This window comes from Carassius carassius, chromosome 20, assembly GCF_963082965.1.
Source record: "Carassius carassius chromosome 20, fCarCar2.1, whole genome shotgun sequence".
Classification (NCBI taxonomy): Eukaryota; Metazoa; Chordata; class Actinopteri; order Cypriniformes; family Cyprinidae; genus Carassius; species Carassius carassius.
This window is the reverse complement of record NC_081774.1, coordinates 21,275,306-21,290,862: the sequence shown is the minus strand read 5'-3', so window position 1 is coordinate 21,290,862 and position 15,557 is coordinate 21,275,306. Positions and strand designations below refer to the sequence as shown.

Sequence of the window (15,557 nt, the reverse complement as noted above, 5' to 3'; positions counted from 1 at the left end):
TAGCTGCTGCACTGGAATATTTTCCCCACTAGAGGGAGCCATTTGCATGCATGTTACAGGCGTCTCTGGTCAACCTTTTTTGAAGGGAATAACGCTTATTTTCTGAGTTTGAAAATAATTCAGGTGCTTCACTGAATAGATAAAGTGAACTAAGGATAGTGCTTCAATGACAGTGTATAAAGTCCAATAGTTTCACCAACCTGGCATACGTTGTCTTCAATTTAAATTATTAAACAGCAGATCTCCTAGATTTTGCAGCTGCTTCCAAAAGCACATAAGGTAAAGCTGAAGCCTAGAACTTCACCATGAAGAGTGACCTGGCCTTTGACTTTTTTTGGGTGGCTTGTTCTCTCTGAAGCAACAAAATCTCCATCTCCAGTGCACAGGAAAACCACAACAGTGACCTGGCTTGATGTTACTCATTGCATTTCTCATTCTATTTTCTGTTCCAGGTCATCACTGGTCTCTTGAGAGAATTGACACTGTTCAATTCAATTCAATTCAAGTTTATTTGTATAGCGCTTTTCACAATACAAATCGTTGCAAAGCAGCTTTACAGGAAATTACGTTTCTACAATATATTTAGTGGTGACTCAGTTAATGTACATTTGGCAGAAATATGCAGAAAAAAAAAAATTAAAGACTTAATCTAACAGACGATGAACACTATTAACAGCATCTATTACATGTTGCAAACTTATAGCAAAATTTGATAGTTCTATATGTTTTTTCAAGATTGGCATCATCTGAGGCGTGGGTTTCATCTCTTCTCAGGTGTTCTGGATCCAGACTGGAGCTTTTGTAAATCCAAGGCAAAAACAGAGAAGCAAATAGAGACATAATTAGTATAGCTGCTGTTCCAACCAAGTGCATGTGCATGTGATCAGATATAACTGCAGTACAGGATTATGAGATGCACTATTTGAATGCTTGACCAAAGAGATGTGTCTTTAATCTAGATTTAAACAGAAAGAGTGTGTCTGAACCCTGAACATTATCAGGAAGGCTAGTGGACTTTGTTATCCTAGGTACTACCAAAAAAACAATGTTTTGTTTAGTGACCTTAGGGAGCGTGATGGATTGTAGCATGGTAGAAGACTAGGTACACAAGAGCTAACCCATTAAGGGCATTATAGGTAAGTAATAATATTTTGTATCTGATACAGAACTTAATAGTAGCCAGTGCAGAGACTGTAAAATTTGCCATTTGCAAAAAAAAAAAACTTTGTGAAAACATGTAATGCTCTGAAAGCATTGAGATGTTTGTAATTTTCTTCCCTTTCTCTCTCTCTCTCTCTCTCTCTCTCTGTGTGTGTGTGTGTGTTTTTTCTCTCTAGCAGCTAATGTTAATTTGATCATGTGAATATGTAATAGCCTACACCGTGTTCTTGTGGCAATTAATAAAGCATTAAAAAAAAAAATAATGTGAATGCAGTATGAACATTATTTTACACCACATGGGGGCACTTAACATCTCGTGAAGCTCTCTCTCTCTCTCTCTCTCTCTCTCTCTCTCTCTCTCTCTCTCTCCTCGACATATGAATGCTTCGTTTATTTTGGGTTTGCTGATAATTGAATTATTGTGAAACATAATGTTCTTAAACTCCCGTTAAATCCGCCTGGAAAATTGTGACTTTACCTTGCTGTGAGAAACTTCTTTGTCGCTCTTCAAGAAGAGCATGACCAACAACAACGGACTATTCGTAAGTAAATGTTCCCTGGCCGAAACCGAAGGCGTGCCTCCCTCCGTTGCTTGGACCCCTGGCCAATGAGGAAGCCGCCTGGCCCTTCAATCACCTGAGAACAAACAGATCACGCTTCTCGCGGACCAATCACACGCGCCGGGATCCTGCCACCACACGTATAAATCAGACTGACAGCACGGGCTCCTGGTCAGAGAATGAGAGAACATCAAACACAGAATAAACAGGCAAACAGCTGGACCTGCCAGTCCGATATCATACATTTTAATTTCTGTTGGTGTCCAGGTACGTTACTTGTTTTGTTTATCAGAATGTCATTTGTGTGTGTGTTTAAATTTGTGGATGTTGATATGGAATTATGCAACTGCATTCTTTTGTTGATGGTGGGTTAATTTTAAACAGAAATGTACTTTTTGTTTTGTGAAATCACTGTTGTTTATCAATACTTCACGCTGTGATGTAACACTGCCGCGCTGTAACCATGGCTACCGGTTGCTATCAATCTATTTGTGTAGATGGGGATGCGCGAGCTGTGCATAAGCGTTTGTAAAGCAGCGATGAGGCTTTTTGCGTTTTTACTGATTTGTGCGATCAATACTGATCGCGGGTTTCCATACTGATCGATCAACCCTTTCACAAGTGAATGCGAATAGAATCCCCAATGCAGATTACAAAGCACGTGGTCTCGTCTTTCCCAACACCTTTTAAATCGGATTTGTAAGGATCAAGTACCTCTTCGTCGACACAAACAAGCAGTTTTATCTTAGGTGTCTGATTTGACGTTTTAACATGCCATAATAAATCACTGGTTGGGAATAAAAGGTTTATAATTCCAGGCAATATTATTATTATTACTATATTTTTATGTTTGATGAAGCATGTTTGTTTGTATATGGTCTTCTATCCTAACTATTGGTTTTTGTGCTGAATGTATGTTTTGATGCTTAAGCAAGTGATTTCATGCTGAAGAAGCTGCAATATTTTCTCAGTTTTACTTTTTAATGTTGAAATGATTTTTCTCCCGTTTAGGGGTTTTATAGTAATAAAAATGGCCACATCCGCAAGTGCTCAGTTGAGTAAAATGGTAAAACAGCAGTATATGGAACTGCCTCTGGGAGACAAAGTACAAGCCATGTATATCTGGATAGATGGAACCGGAGAAGGACTGCGATGCAAGACCAGGACACTGGACTCTGAGCCTAAAAGCATTGATGGTAAGCTAGACAAAGCCACATCAATATGCATTGCAATTCTATAAGTTCTAATGGATCCTATTTTGTTATTCAGATCTTCCTGAGTGGAACTTTGATGGTTCCAGCACGTATCAGTCTGAAGGCTCCAACAGCGACATGTATCTCATCCCCTCTGCAATGTTTAGGGATCCTTTCCGCAAAGATCCCAACAAATTGGTCTTGTGTGAAGTGGTCAAGTATAACCAGAAACCTGCTGGTATGTTTTTTTTTTTTTGAGGATAGACGTTGTCTATGTCTGTTTGATTGAGGTTTACTTGAAGACTTACAACTTTTATGGTCTTAAACACAGAAACCAACCATCGACACAAATGTAAAAAGGTAATGGAAATGGTAAATCATCAGAGTCCTTGGTTTGGCATGGAACAGGAGTACACCATCCTGGGTACCGATGGACATCCGTTTGGGTGGCCCTCCAATGGATTTCCTGGACCCCAAGGTAAGAACTGTTCCTTTACCATCATAAACTGGCCACATCAATGATGTTCTCAAGATGCTTGGTCCATAACGTGCTGTTCTGATATCTGCAGGACCTTACTACTGTGGAGTTGGAGCAGATAAAGCTTATGGCAGAGACATTGTGGAGGCACATTACAGAGCCTGCCTCTATGCTGGTGTGATGATCTGTGGGACCAATGCTGAAGTTATGCCAGCTCAGGTAACCTTCATTCCAGTGTGTTATGGAACAAACACTACAGTCAGACGTTAAGAGTCTTAAGCCATCTAAGATTACCCTTTTGGAATGTGACCTTAATTGACCTATCGGTAAGCCCCTCCTCTTGAACGCAGATAAGCAAATGGCAGTCTATTATCAGTTGCACGGGGAGCAGAACTCTACTTGACATCTGTAGGTTTCAGCACCATAGAGAAACATTGGAAGATCCAAAGCTTGCATTGTTTTTATAGGGTTTATGCTTCAAAAATTGAAAAACAATGTGCCTGTGGTACTTGTAACAGTGATTCCAGGTATCCTGAGAGAATAGGCAATGAAATTGGTTTTATTTTATTTTAAGAACTCAAACAAAATGGAGCAAAATGTCCCAAAGCATTCACCCCCAATCCCATTGAAGACAAAAACTTTTGTTTTCTGGATGTTATTCTCTCATTAAGTTACAATTCTCATCTGCTTAAGCAGAATGTTAATGTCATCTTGTGCTTCAGTAAGGTATCCCTGGCTAAAACTAGCTAATGTTAAAGTTAGTGAGTCCAAACAAACATACAAACCTAAATAGCGGACTGTTCTCCATCTTGGGCAAAAAACATAAAAGAAGGTCTACATTTCATGCTCTCTTCATATTAAGCTGGTTAAATGTAAATTTAATTTAATCGTACTCCATGATATATGAACAGTGTTGATCCGGGATTTTGTTATCTGCGATCATGTCCACCATAATATGAGGCTTCTCCTACTTGCATTGTGATCTATAATCCCTTGCTTCCAAATTAATACCTACAATATTTTTTTTTATATTTTCTATATCCCTCCATGGCAAATTTAAGTCCCACTTTAATTGTGGTCCTTCTGTGTCCAAAATGTATCAAAAAGATATAGGAATGGTAAGACCATTTACAACTCTGTTTGTCAGAGTTCGCAAATGTAACTAAAGCCCCTTTCACACTGCATGTCGGACCCGGCATATTGCCGGGTCGCCTTCTGTGTTAAAGCAACCACGTCCCGGGATTGATTCCGGCATTGAACCCGGGTCAGGGACCTAGTAACATTGCCGGATTCAACCCGGGACGAGCGCTGTGTGAACAAAAGCCAGATCTAATGCCGTGTTGAAATGATAACGCGCGACTCTTTTACCAGCTGTTGAATGAAGATCAACGTTCGCGACGAAAAGATATGTGCAAACTGTAATGAAGCAGAGATCAGTTTGTTCCTCACTTTCCGCGCTGACGCCGAGATCGTTCGCTTGCTTCAGTGAAAGTATAACGTGCCTAACGTTTTCGACTCGTACATTACACGTCACGCCCTGATGTCACGTGTCGTTACGGGATCTTTACGGGTTGTGTGTGAACGCACGCACATATCCCGGGTAATCACTGGCAGTGTGAAAGTGCAAAATCTAGCAACCCGGGAACAATTGCCAGAACACTTTACCCGTGTATTTGCCGGAAAGGCAGTGTGAAAGGGGCTTAAGGGGACGAGGCTTACTTGTAGGTCAATCCCTCCATAAATTTTTTATTGGTTATAACGTGGTTTTTATTTTCCAGTGGGAGTTCCAGATTGGCCCCTGTGAAGGCATCAACATGGGAGATCACTTGTGGGTAGCTCGTTTCATCTTGCACAGAGTTTGTGAAGATTTTGGTGTGGTAGCCTCACTTGATCCTAAGCCAATCCCAGGCAACTGGAATGGTGCTGGTTGCCACACTAACTTTAGCACCAAGGAAATGAGGGAAGATGGTGGGCTGAAGTAAGTGTTAAAAGTTTTTGTTGTTTTTAAATTGCTGATAAATAAAAAATTCTATATCCCTGGCTTGCTTTTGAGTATTAAATGATTGTTTTGCATATCCTTCACTAGATTCATTGAGGAGTGTATTGATAAGCTTGGAAAGAGGCACAACTACCACATCCGTGCCTATGATCCAAAGGGAGGCCTGGACAATGCTCGCAGACTGACTGGCCACCATGAAACCTCCAACATCCATGAGTTCTCTGCAGGTGTGGCGAACCGTGGCGCTAGTATCCGCATCCCACGAACCGTGGGACAAGAAAAGAAGGGTTACTTTGAGGATCGCCGCCCATCTGCCAACTGCGACCCCTATGCGGTCACTCAGGCCCTGATTCGCACATGTTTGCTAGATGAAGAGGGTGACGAACCTGTGGACTACTAGATCTCTCTTCTCCTGGACTAAACTTCCCTCCCCCACTTGCCATACTGCCCTGTTTTCTGTTTTTGTTTTTTAAATGGCCATAAAGCCAAATTAGTACTATATTTTGTTTTCTATCAGGGTGGTTCTAACCTGGCATTTTAATATCGTTGAGGTTGACTGGTCAACTTAACATTAAGATTAAATCTGAAGTTAACCTGGTCTGACTGGGAACACAGTGTTGCTGGGCATGTCTTTCCGTGGGTTTTTTTTTCTGATTTTAATTGTTTCTTGGGGAGTGGACGTTAGCATTGAAAGTCTATGATCCCATGACTCTACCTTTTGGTAGTTAAGATGGACTGAAACACAAGTCAAGCGCACAGAAGAACATGGCTGCCAAGGCTAGACATCTAATTTTAAACCAATAGCTAGTTGTTGTATATGTTGACTTGATGATTCAAGTATGTAATGTTTCAATGAGTCTTACTAACAGTGTGTTAAATGGCAAATTTTAGTATCCATTTTGATTACACACTACACTGTTCTGGTTGTGCGGTACACTTCACAGTCGAGGTCCAATAACTGTTCTGTTTTTATACTTGTTGATCTGTTATTTGTCGTGTTAAATCCCTGATTCATCAAGGATCTGATCCTGTTTTTGTCTACTACTATGATGTAACTGCACCTGTTTTGGTAAAAACCTAAAGTTGCTAAAAAAAGGACACTTAAACATTTATTTTTTACCACAAACTTGTCTTGTGTGCTTCCTCTTTACAGTGGTAACATCTTGCTTGTGTACTTGCTGATTTGAAGTGCTGTTTTGGCATTAAAAGATCACTAATATGTTTTGAAAACACGGCAAGATGTGTATCCTTGGACCAACAATATATATGTATATAGATTCCAACTTGAGATTTACCTCCCAAGAATACAATTCACCCCTTAGTCCAAATTTACTAAAATCTTGGCATTATTAAAACACTAATTAAAATTTTTTAAAGTATGATTTTGTGTAGGCTAGCACTTATTTTCATTTCCATTGACATATTTTCTTGTTTAAAACGAACTAGCTTAATTTTGCTCAAAATTACAGAACACAATACAATTGTTGTCATTTCTAAATCTGTATCTGTCGCAAGCTTTCAAGACCGTTCATAAACATTTTTTTCGCATTGTAAACAGTTCCTTGGTATTGGTCAACAGAGTGATTAAAATGTTTTCTTTCTGAAACATTGTATTGTGCAAAATATAAACAAACAATTCAAACCCACATCGATGGGATATTTGCAGAGTTTGCAGCTCAACTTTTGCAACATCATCGACTAACTTTTTATCTGTTTGCAAGGAGCGCATAAACACGATGCTTGCCAACACGGTTAACAGTAAAGTCACATTCATGTTAATACACGCTATTTGTTGGCTCTCACAAGGGAACAAATAGGCGTCTCGGTTTCATTCTACGAAGTGCAAAAACATCCAAGCTTTCCTGGGACAAAAATATTCCCTTCATGTGCTTTTCTGCGAGGTGGGGGCAGGGTTAACAAGTTTGTTGTGGAACCTTTCACCTACATTTCCATATGTGACAGACTGACAAGTCATATAGCCTTGTGATTGGCTCCCCAAAGCGACTTCCAACCAATCATAAATTAGAATGGTGTTTCTCTCCAGTGCTTGGGAAAAGAAGTTGCCGGGCAGTTGTTTAGTCTGTCAAATTAATAAATTAATTTATTTTTAACCGCAGAGTTAAAATAGACTTGAAAAGTGCAGTGATTTATTATTTGTTATTTTTTTCATAAAAGACTGTTCACAAGAAGGTTTCTCTGAATCAACAGGTAAACTATGACCATTTAAATTAAATATTAAACTTAATCATTACATTTTGCGATTGGAACATTTTCACACAGTTTAATTCTCTTGATACATTTCCTGAGGGTATGATCATCTTTAAGTTGTTCATTGTTTTGACATCAGGAATCTTAAAGTATGGTAACTTGATATAAAGACAAATGGATGGTGAATGGTGAATAATTGCAATTCGTCTAACATTAATGTCAAGCTAAGGATTAAAGTGGCTGATTTTGCTTAAACATACATGTTTTTGGTTGATGACAGAATGATATCCCTTGTTTTCTCTGTAAACGCATAAATAAGTCATAAAAAATGACATTTTGTTGACAATAGGTGCGTTTACATGGAGCATTGTAATCGGTTTAAAAGTCCAATCCGAATGAAAATGCTCCTTATAAACACCCCAATCGGAATAAAAATGCCCAAACAGAATGATATTGAATCGGTTTGAAAGGGGTGGGATAAACCATGCAATTTATTATATATTACAGATTAATCAGAGCTATTGACAGAGATATTAATGCAAAAACTGGCATTTTTTCCTCTGGTGATTTAATTTTACTCCATTGTAGGGCATGTCCCAAAATTGAAAGCACTGGCACATGTAAACAGCATTTCACATTAGATAACGTCTCATGTAAACAGTCCACCAAATCTTTCAATAGGAATTATTTTAATCGGAATGAACAAAAAAAAAAAATGTGTAGGTAATGTAAACGTGGCTAATGACAATGTTTTTTTTTAATTGTTTATATATATATATATATATATATATATATATATATATATATATATATATATATATATATATATAGTATAATTTATTTTAATTATTCAGTTCCATTTATTTATTTGCACAGAATAATATGAACATAATTGATGATTGTAGGTGTTGATAACAATGACATTTATTTCTCATTAGGCCAAATAATAGCATGGCTTGCATCTTCCATGAATCATGCAGAGAGAAGCATTTCAGGCTGCTGACCCAGTTTCCTTCCTGCCTTTATATAGTCAGCAAAGACAGTAACATGTTTCAAAAAGTTGAAGATGGTGATTTCTAATTGATCTTTCTGTCTGCTGTCTTTAAACACAATGACTCCTCAACCAGATCTGTGGCATTTCTGCATGCAGGCATGCAATGTTGTTGCAATGTGCCGCTGGCTATTACAGTAAGTGCTATGAAAAAACAATACTATCATAAACAAATGAGCAGTAAGTGTTGCTTTAGCTTCTTCAGATGCTCCATATCTTTCCAAATATCACTTGTGACCCTTAGATAACATGCTGTCTGAGACCCACCACTCAACAAGGGCTTGATGGGAAGGGATGATGCTCAGTTGCCATGGCAACCGCCGGAATGCTCAGGCTGAACCGAGCTGGTTCTAGTGGGGAAAGGAAAAAAACATGGTTATGCAATCAGAAAGGACACATGATCACAAGGTAAACAAAGCATTGAAATTAACCTCCAGTTAAATAATGGCCTTTGTTACACTCAGGTATCAACAAATGGATTATCCAATGCTTTAATAAGGGCATTTTTATAAGCAACATACTCTTTTTCAGAAATAGTTTTGTTTGCAGCAGCTGGTATTATTCAGGAGACTGCATCAACTGCATCATTGATGATCGATTGACAAGCACTTTTACTTGCGCAAATGCTGTTTTATTTGGTTTATATAACTGCAATCAAACCATGCTCATCTAAGGCTGTAACACATGTTTTGCAGTACCCATGCTTGAGGTTTAGTGAACAGACGTAAATATATATGAGGCCACATATGGCAGGAAAAAAAACGAGAAATTTAATAAAAAAAGAATGAAAGTGTTATTGCCCAGAAGCAGAATAAATAGAAGGGGTAATGAAGCATATAGAGCACTACAGACTGGGTTTGTGGACTGGTTGTGACCAGATCTTTGACTATAGCTGCCTGTAATCCTGTGAAAAGGCAGCATGTAATCTGCAGTGGGAGAGGATGGGGTTCTGCTGCAGTTTCTCTTTGGCTGTGGGTCCCTGCTGTATGACTGAGCATTTTCTTAATGTGCCCATTTATTCTATGCTGAGGAATTTGTGGAGGGTAGGACTTAGTTTGTGCACACAGAACAATCAAGCACACTATGTACACGTAATGCAGATGCATGCACATGATCACATGCTCTAATACATTTGCATAAATGAAAGCTTTAGCCTAAGTTCTGCAGGAAGCCTTCGTCTTCAGGCAAGAATTGCAGGTCCGCTACCCTGGGATTACGAACCATGGACGGGACCTTCCGCCAAAGAAATTTAAAATTATGCTTGCTGAGTTGTCAATAAATGTATGCTTCGTACGTTTTATCTCCCGAGTCTTTCTGGTAGAACTTATATTAACAACACAGTTGAAAAAAATACTTTATAATTATAATTTTTTTTTTTTCATTAAAATGCATATGTGTGTCATAATTGAATACTATAGAGTCTGGAAAAACTCCTCAAAAAATATATCCATTATATATTTAGATTTATTTAAAAATAAAATTTATTGATTTTGGAATTTCACAACCTGAAAAACATTTAACATAAAATCGTCTCCACTGTACTACCATTCATTGATTGATTGATTGATTGAAAAAAAAAATCTAACATAGCCCAAAGTTTTACATTTGTATTATACTATGAAAAATGAAGAATGCTGACATCTGAGAGCTAAACTGAATCTGCCAACTGTGAAGAACAATGTGAATTATTTCATGTTGAGGATTCTGTGAAACCCAGTTCTTGTGTATAGCACTGGCTCAGAAGTCTGAAACATGTCCATTACTTCTTTGTGCCAATCCACTTCAAGGCCTGCGGACTTCCATGACTACTTGTGTGAAAAGTGAGAACAACACCCCAGAGGCTGGAGCAACATTTGTGAAGCATCATGGGACATAAATGCCCACAGCCACCCAAGCAGCTGCTAGTATGCTTAATTACAGCACTGGTTGCTGGCATCACAGATGCACTAAAGATGGGGAAAAAAACTGCAAAGCAGAAAATGTTTATACTGTAGGTGTGAATGCATACTACCTTCTTTAAAAATAATAAGCACCATAAGATTATATATGCTTCTCTGATTCTTAACACACTCCTGCTCTATTCTCTGGATATGTCCATATTATCTGGATGTTACTACTCCTGCATATATTTTCTGTTCATAGATGTTACGTATAGAACTATAGATGTTAATAAAGAACCTTTATTTTGAAGAATGTACAGTATGAAAATATTACAGTATGACAAAAATTAACAGTAAAACTGATTTCTACACAACAGTGTATGCTGTAGATTACTTTTCTGAGTGTAGTATGCGTTTCCAGTGTAGCAAACAAACAACTTAAGCTACTGCTCACATTTATTTACATATTTTGCTTGACACAATTTTGGATCGATTGCCAAATACTGAAACTTGATCAAAAAATGTAAAAATATGCATCTATACTTCTAAGTTTTACTTACTGAAATAAACATGCAATATGATGAAGTCATGTGACAACAACATAGCATTTAGTTTGAAATGTGGCAGAATTCAGTTTAGTTTCATGTTAATGGACAGCAATATAGAGTATATACTGTGTGCAGTATTTAGTAGTAAGCCAGCATGGTATTTAGTACTTAGCCAATCACTCTCTCTTTATTTCAGCACTTGTGCGTGACTGGGTCGGCCTTGTGGTGTTATTGGTGTGCAGCATAGATCCTTCTTGGCCCTCAGACTCACCTGTCATGTGCTTAGCTCGAGCCTTCCTTTATGACACAGTTTTCACCTTCATACATACAGTAGCAATGTGAACAGTTGTTCTAATATAAGAGAGCTCAAACAATCTTTGTGGGGATTTCTGTATGAAAGGGGGCAGCACAACTCAAGTCAGTTGAATCAGCCAAGTCAGAATATAACATTGTTAACACTTCAGGCATGTTTTTTAGCTTCAGGAATGTATTTTTCAGCTTCACATGCACACGTTGAGCCATTATTTACACTTCTAGAGCATGTTATGTCCACTACCGTTCAAAAGTTTGAGCTCAGTAAGATTCTTTTGTTTTTTTAAGAAATAATTTTATTCGGGCAGGATACATGAAACTGGTCTATATACTCTATGTGACCCTGGATCAAGTCTAGTATTAAGTCACACATGTATATTTGTGGCAATAGCCAACAATATAGGTCAACATTATCGATTTTTCGTTTATGCCAAAAACCATTAGGATATTAAGAAAAGATCATGTTCCATGAAGATATTTTGTAAATTCCGTTATTTATAAAAAATCTTAAGACTGGTTTTGTGGTCCTCACAATGAAACTTATACCAACCCCAAGCTTTTAAAAGCAATGTATGTATGAGGTCAAGAGGGCAATGATGGGGTCAGTTTTATGCCTTAGAGCAATATTGAGGTATAAATTCAAGGATTCTGTTAAAGTACTACAGAATTCAGACAGCTGGAATCAGGAATCAGGAATAGTGCTGATGAGGTAAAGCCCACACAGAACATACACAGAGCATAGACGTAATCAATCAGTGTGATTCACAGCACCCAGTGTCTTCTGGTGTGGTTTGAGTGCCTAACATCTTAAACCCAAGATAGCAAGATAGGACCAAATGTGTGTTCTGTGAAAATCAGACCATTCTGACAGTGAGTAAATTTAATTTCACTTTTAGCAAATAGGTCCTCATTATCATTTGGCCTTTCTGGAGTTTGATGAGAGACAAAAAGGAATTGATCAAACAGAAGAAAGAAAACAAGGCTGTAAACAGGCCTTGAGCTGGCACTGGCTAAGACTGGTTCTGCTCAGGAAAACGGGTGTAAAGCAGAATAACTATATCAAGGGTCAGACGCTTCGGTTGCAAGAATGGAGAGAAAGCGCTGGCACTATGGAACAAGGCATTTCCTGCTAATCACATGCTCAGTCTCAAAACTCAGACGCCTCCCTTTTGGTAAACCCTGCCCTTTAAGTTAAAACAGCACAGTCAGGGTCTCCAGAATCCCTCCCCACCAACCAATGTTTGCTTAAAGAGAAGTGTATTTTTTTATTATTTTTTTTTACTTTCTGTGTCGTACAGAATGTTCTGGCGTTGAAAGAAGCATGGAAGACTAAATACAAGGCTTTTATAAAGACTTTTAATAATCTCTGTACAAGAGCGCAGTATTATTCCCATTCTGGTATAATATTATTAGATGTATAATTAAGTTTTTAAGCATGATAGACAACAATGCTCGTGCCCTGCTTTTTCTGTTGTCTGCACTTCTTCACACAGTGAATAGATTGCTTATATAATATAAACCTCCCATTCCCTCTTGTGTTTTCTCTCTGCACCCCACTCACTCGCTTGTATTCCCTAAATCCTGTCCCATCCTAAACCAATTAAAATATAGAAAGCTCTAACAGAAACATTACATGCAAACTATTGTGCATACCACTTTAGGAATTCGGGAGAAAATCAGAAGAACAGTGTGTTCTCAATTTACAGTCTGGCCTAAGATCTTATGCTCTTCCAGTACCAAAAACAAAAGGCATGTCATAACACAGGGTTGGCTCAGAATGCTGAAATAAATGGATGGGTAGAGGCATGACTTTAACTCTTAAAACATGTGAACCGGTTGACCTTATTGACCTTATTTAATATCACTTTCAGTACAACTGCTATTGCATGTTCAAACATGAGAACTTTTTCTATTTCAGCTGGTCACTAAAGACTTTAATCATTAATATAAACCTCTCAAGGTTAAATGGTATCATTAGATAGTTAGGTCACATATAATGATAAAATAGATGACAGTGACATACTTTTATGCGGCAAGCCTTCTATAAATGAAAATAACAGAAGAAATGTATGTATATAGTACATACAAAATATGCTAAATTAATTGTGTGAATTAGCAAAGGATTCTACAGCAACTGAAACACCTGCTGAACTGCCTTGTGCTGTGGTTGCTGTCTTCATCAGCGTATTTCTCTTCTGTTTTTTTAAATATCCCGTGTACATATCATGATACAGTTATATTAAAATATATATATTTTATAACAATATATTTGCTAAATTATGTTTCAAAATATATGCACATAAATATATTTTATACAAATATACTTTTGACTATATACAAAAATATTTTTGCCCGGACAGTTATTGTCAGATAATAATAATAATAATAATAATAATAATAATAATAATAATAATAATAATAATAATAATAATAATTGTTGTTGTTGTTGTTGTTGTTGTTTCTTTGGCAGTCTTATTTGTTTGTTTGTTTATTTGTTTGTATATTTATTAATTTGTTTGCTTGCTTGCTTTTTTAGTGTAAAACTAGTTTTTATAATTAAAACAAAAAACCACAATTCGCTAATAAGGTGTGACAAAAATATACATTCCAAGATATATTATAAGTCTTGATATGATTTTTTTCCTGTTTTTTTTTTAATAAAAAGGAAATTTTACTGTGAAGTAAATTCACAGGCCAATAAAACATTTTAATGTGAATATATTAAGGTCATCACTGTAAAATGATTCATTCCTCTTTTGTTGAAAATGCTCTTTGACACTTTTATCCCTATATAAATTTTATATAATTCATTTTTCTGTGATTCCATTTTAATTTTTGTTTTAGATAAGTGTAAAACTTAACATAGAGTCAATACAGTATGATACAGAGCATCAACTCTCAAAGCTCACACACATCTAACTGCTCTAGTGCTGTTCCAGAGCTGTACAGTTTGTTTGTGGTAAGAAGAATTAGTCTGTCGCCAGGTTACAATAATCTCCATGTAAAGGGAAAAAATACCATGTCTGTACCCTTGAGAAAGCAAAACCTGTGTTGCCAAGATACATAGATATATCTTGCTCTACAAATAGACCAAATGTAACAGGCCAATTACTGTATCTATAATGCTCCTGATGAAGACATATGGCTGTAAAATGTCTCTGTGATATTCTGCTCTGTAGTTGCAAGTATACAGGATTTTTTTGTATTTTGTGTATTTATTATTATTTTTTTACTAATTTCTTATGCGACTCAAAGCATGGATTGACAAAAGCTTGAAACGATGTAATCCTTGACTGCATGAGTTCCCAGTCCTGTTTCTGGAGATATAACTTCATGAAAAGTTAATCTCCAACCTTGATCAAACCCAAGTGAACCAGCTAACTAAGATCTTCAGGAGCACAGGGTTGGAACTGAACTCTGCAGGCAGCTTTCCAGGATTTTCCCCATATAGGCTCTTTCTTCTGCAGTTTATTTGCAGCTGACGCGGCTGTTTATCCAGACACTGCATGTGAATATGATGGTGCTGATGATTGACTTTTCAACTTAGGAACTTCTAACTGACACATGAAGGTGTGGTTATTGTTTACCTTGATTTGGGCAAAAACCAGGTTAGATCTGGCAGGCTGCAATCACTTTAATTCTTTTTTTTTTTTTAATAGCATTACATTTGTGGGAATTGCATGTTGTAAATAAACTGTATTACATAATTTTTTTTATATCAATGAGTCAGCATTTATGGAGTAAACAGATAAGGGGAGTGAGTGTTCACATAACTCATGAAGCATGTCACACTCATGACAGCCCTCCTGACTTGATCTTAAGCCAGCTTTACTGCTTTTACAAGATAAGATGTCATGGTGATGTGTGCTTAACTTTCTTACAGAGAGAGAGAGAGAGAGTTCAGACTACTCTAGTTCCAAACAGTTACCTTACATTTTAATAATATTTTACAATATTATTATTTTTACTGTATTTTAACAATATTATGAGAGACTTCGGTAACACTTTCTATGAAGCCCGTATTTATAATACATTATAAGGGTATTCGTAAGGCATTATAGTGAATGCATAATGCATTATAAAAAACCTTATAATATGTTGTATTATCTCATGAATATTCATAAGAACAGTTTCAATATATTATAATATTTACTTATTTGTGGTTAT

The 15,557-nt window shown here is 37.0% G+C and overlaps 2 protein-coding genes across 3 annotated transcripts in view; both read left to right on the top strand.

The window, feature by feature from the left end:
* LOC132096671 (elongation of very long chain fatty acids protein 1-like) overlaps positions 1-15,557 on the top strand; it is a 642,822-nt gene that overhangs the window by 514,093 nt on the left and 113,172 nt on the right. The gene's annotated exons all lie outside the window — the stretch shown is intronic.
* Positions 1,833-5,884, top strand: glula (glutamate-ammonia ligase (glutamine synthase) a). Its single transcript, XM_059502166.1, has 7 exons — positions 1,833-1,988; positions 2,733-2,917; positions 2,991-3,152; positions 3,246-3,392; positions 3,484-3,611; positions 5,171-5,370; positions 5,479-5,884. The coding sequence occupies exons 2-7, from the start codon at positions 2,752-2,754 to the stop codon at positions 5,789-5,791; spliced, it is 1,116 nt and encodes a 371-aa protein (XP_059358149.1). The 5' UTR covers positions 1,833-1,988; positions 2,733-2,751; the 3' UTR covers positions 5,792-5,884.

Excerpts from the sequence above, each read along its gene's own strand:
- glula (XM_059502166.1), top strand. The coding sequence starts at position 2,752 with ATGGCCACATCCGCAAGTGCTCAGTTGAGTAAAATGGTAAAACAGCAG. Across the intron at positions 3,153-3,245 it reads GTATAACCAGAAACCTGCTG|AAACCAACCATCGACACAAA; the intron begins GTATGTTTTTTT and ends TCTTAAACACAG. Across the intron at positions 5,371-5,478 it reads AGGGAAGATGGTGGGCTGAA|ATTCATTGAGGAGTGTATTG; the intron begins GTAAGTGTTAAA and ends ATCCTTCACTAG.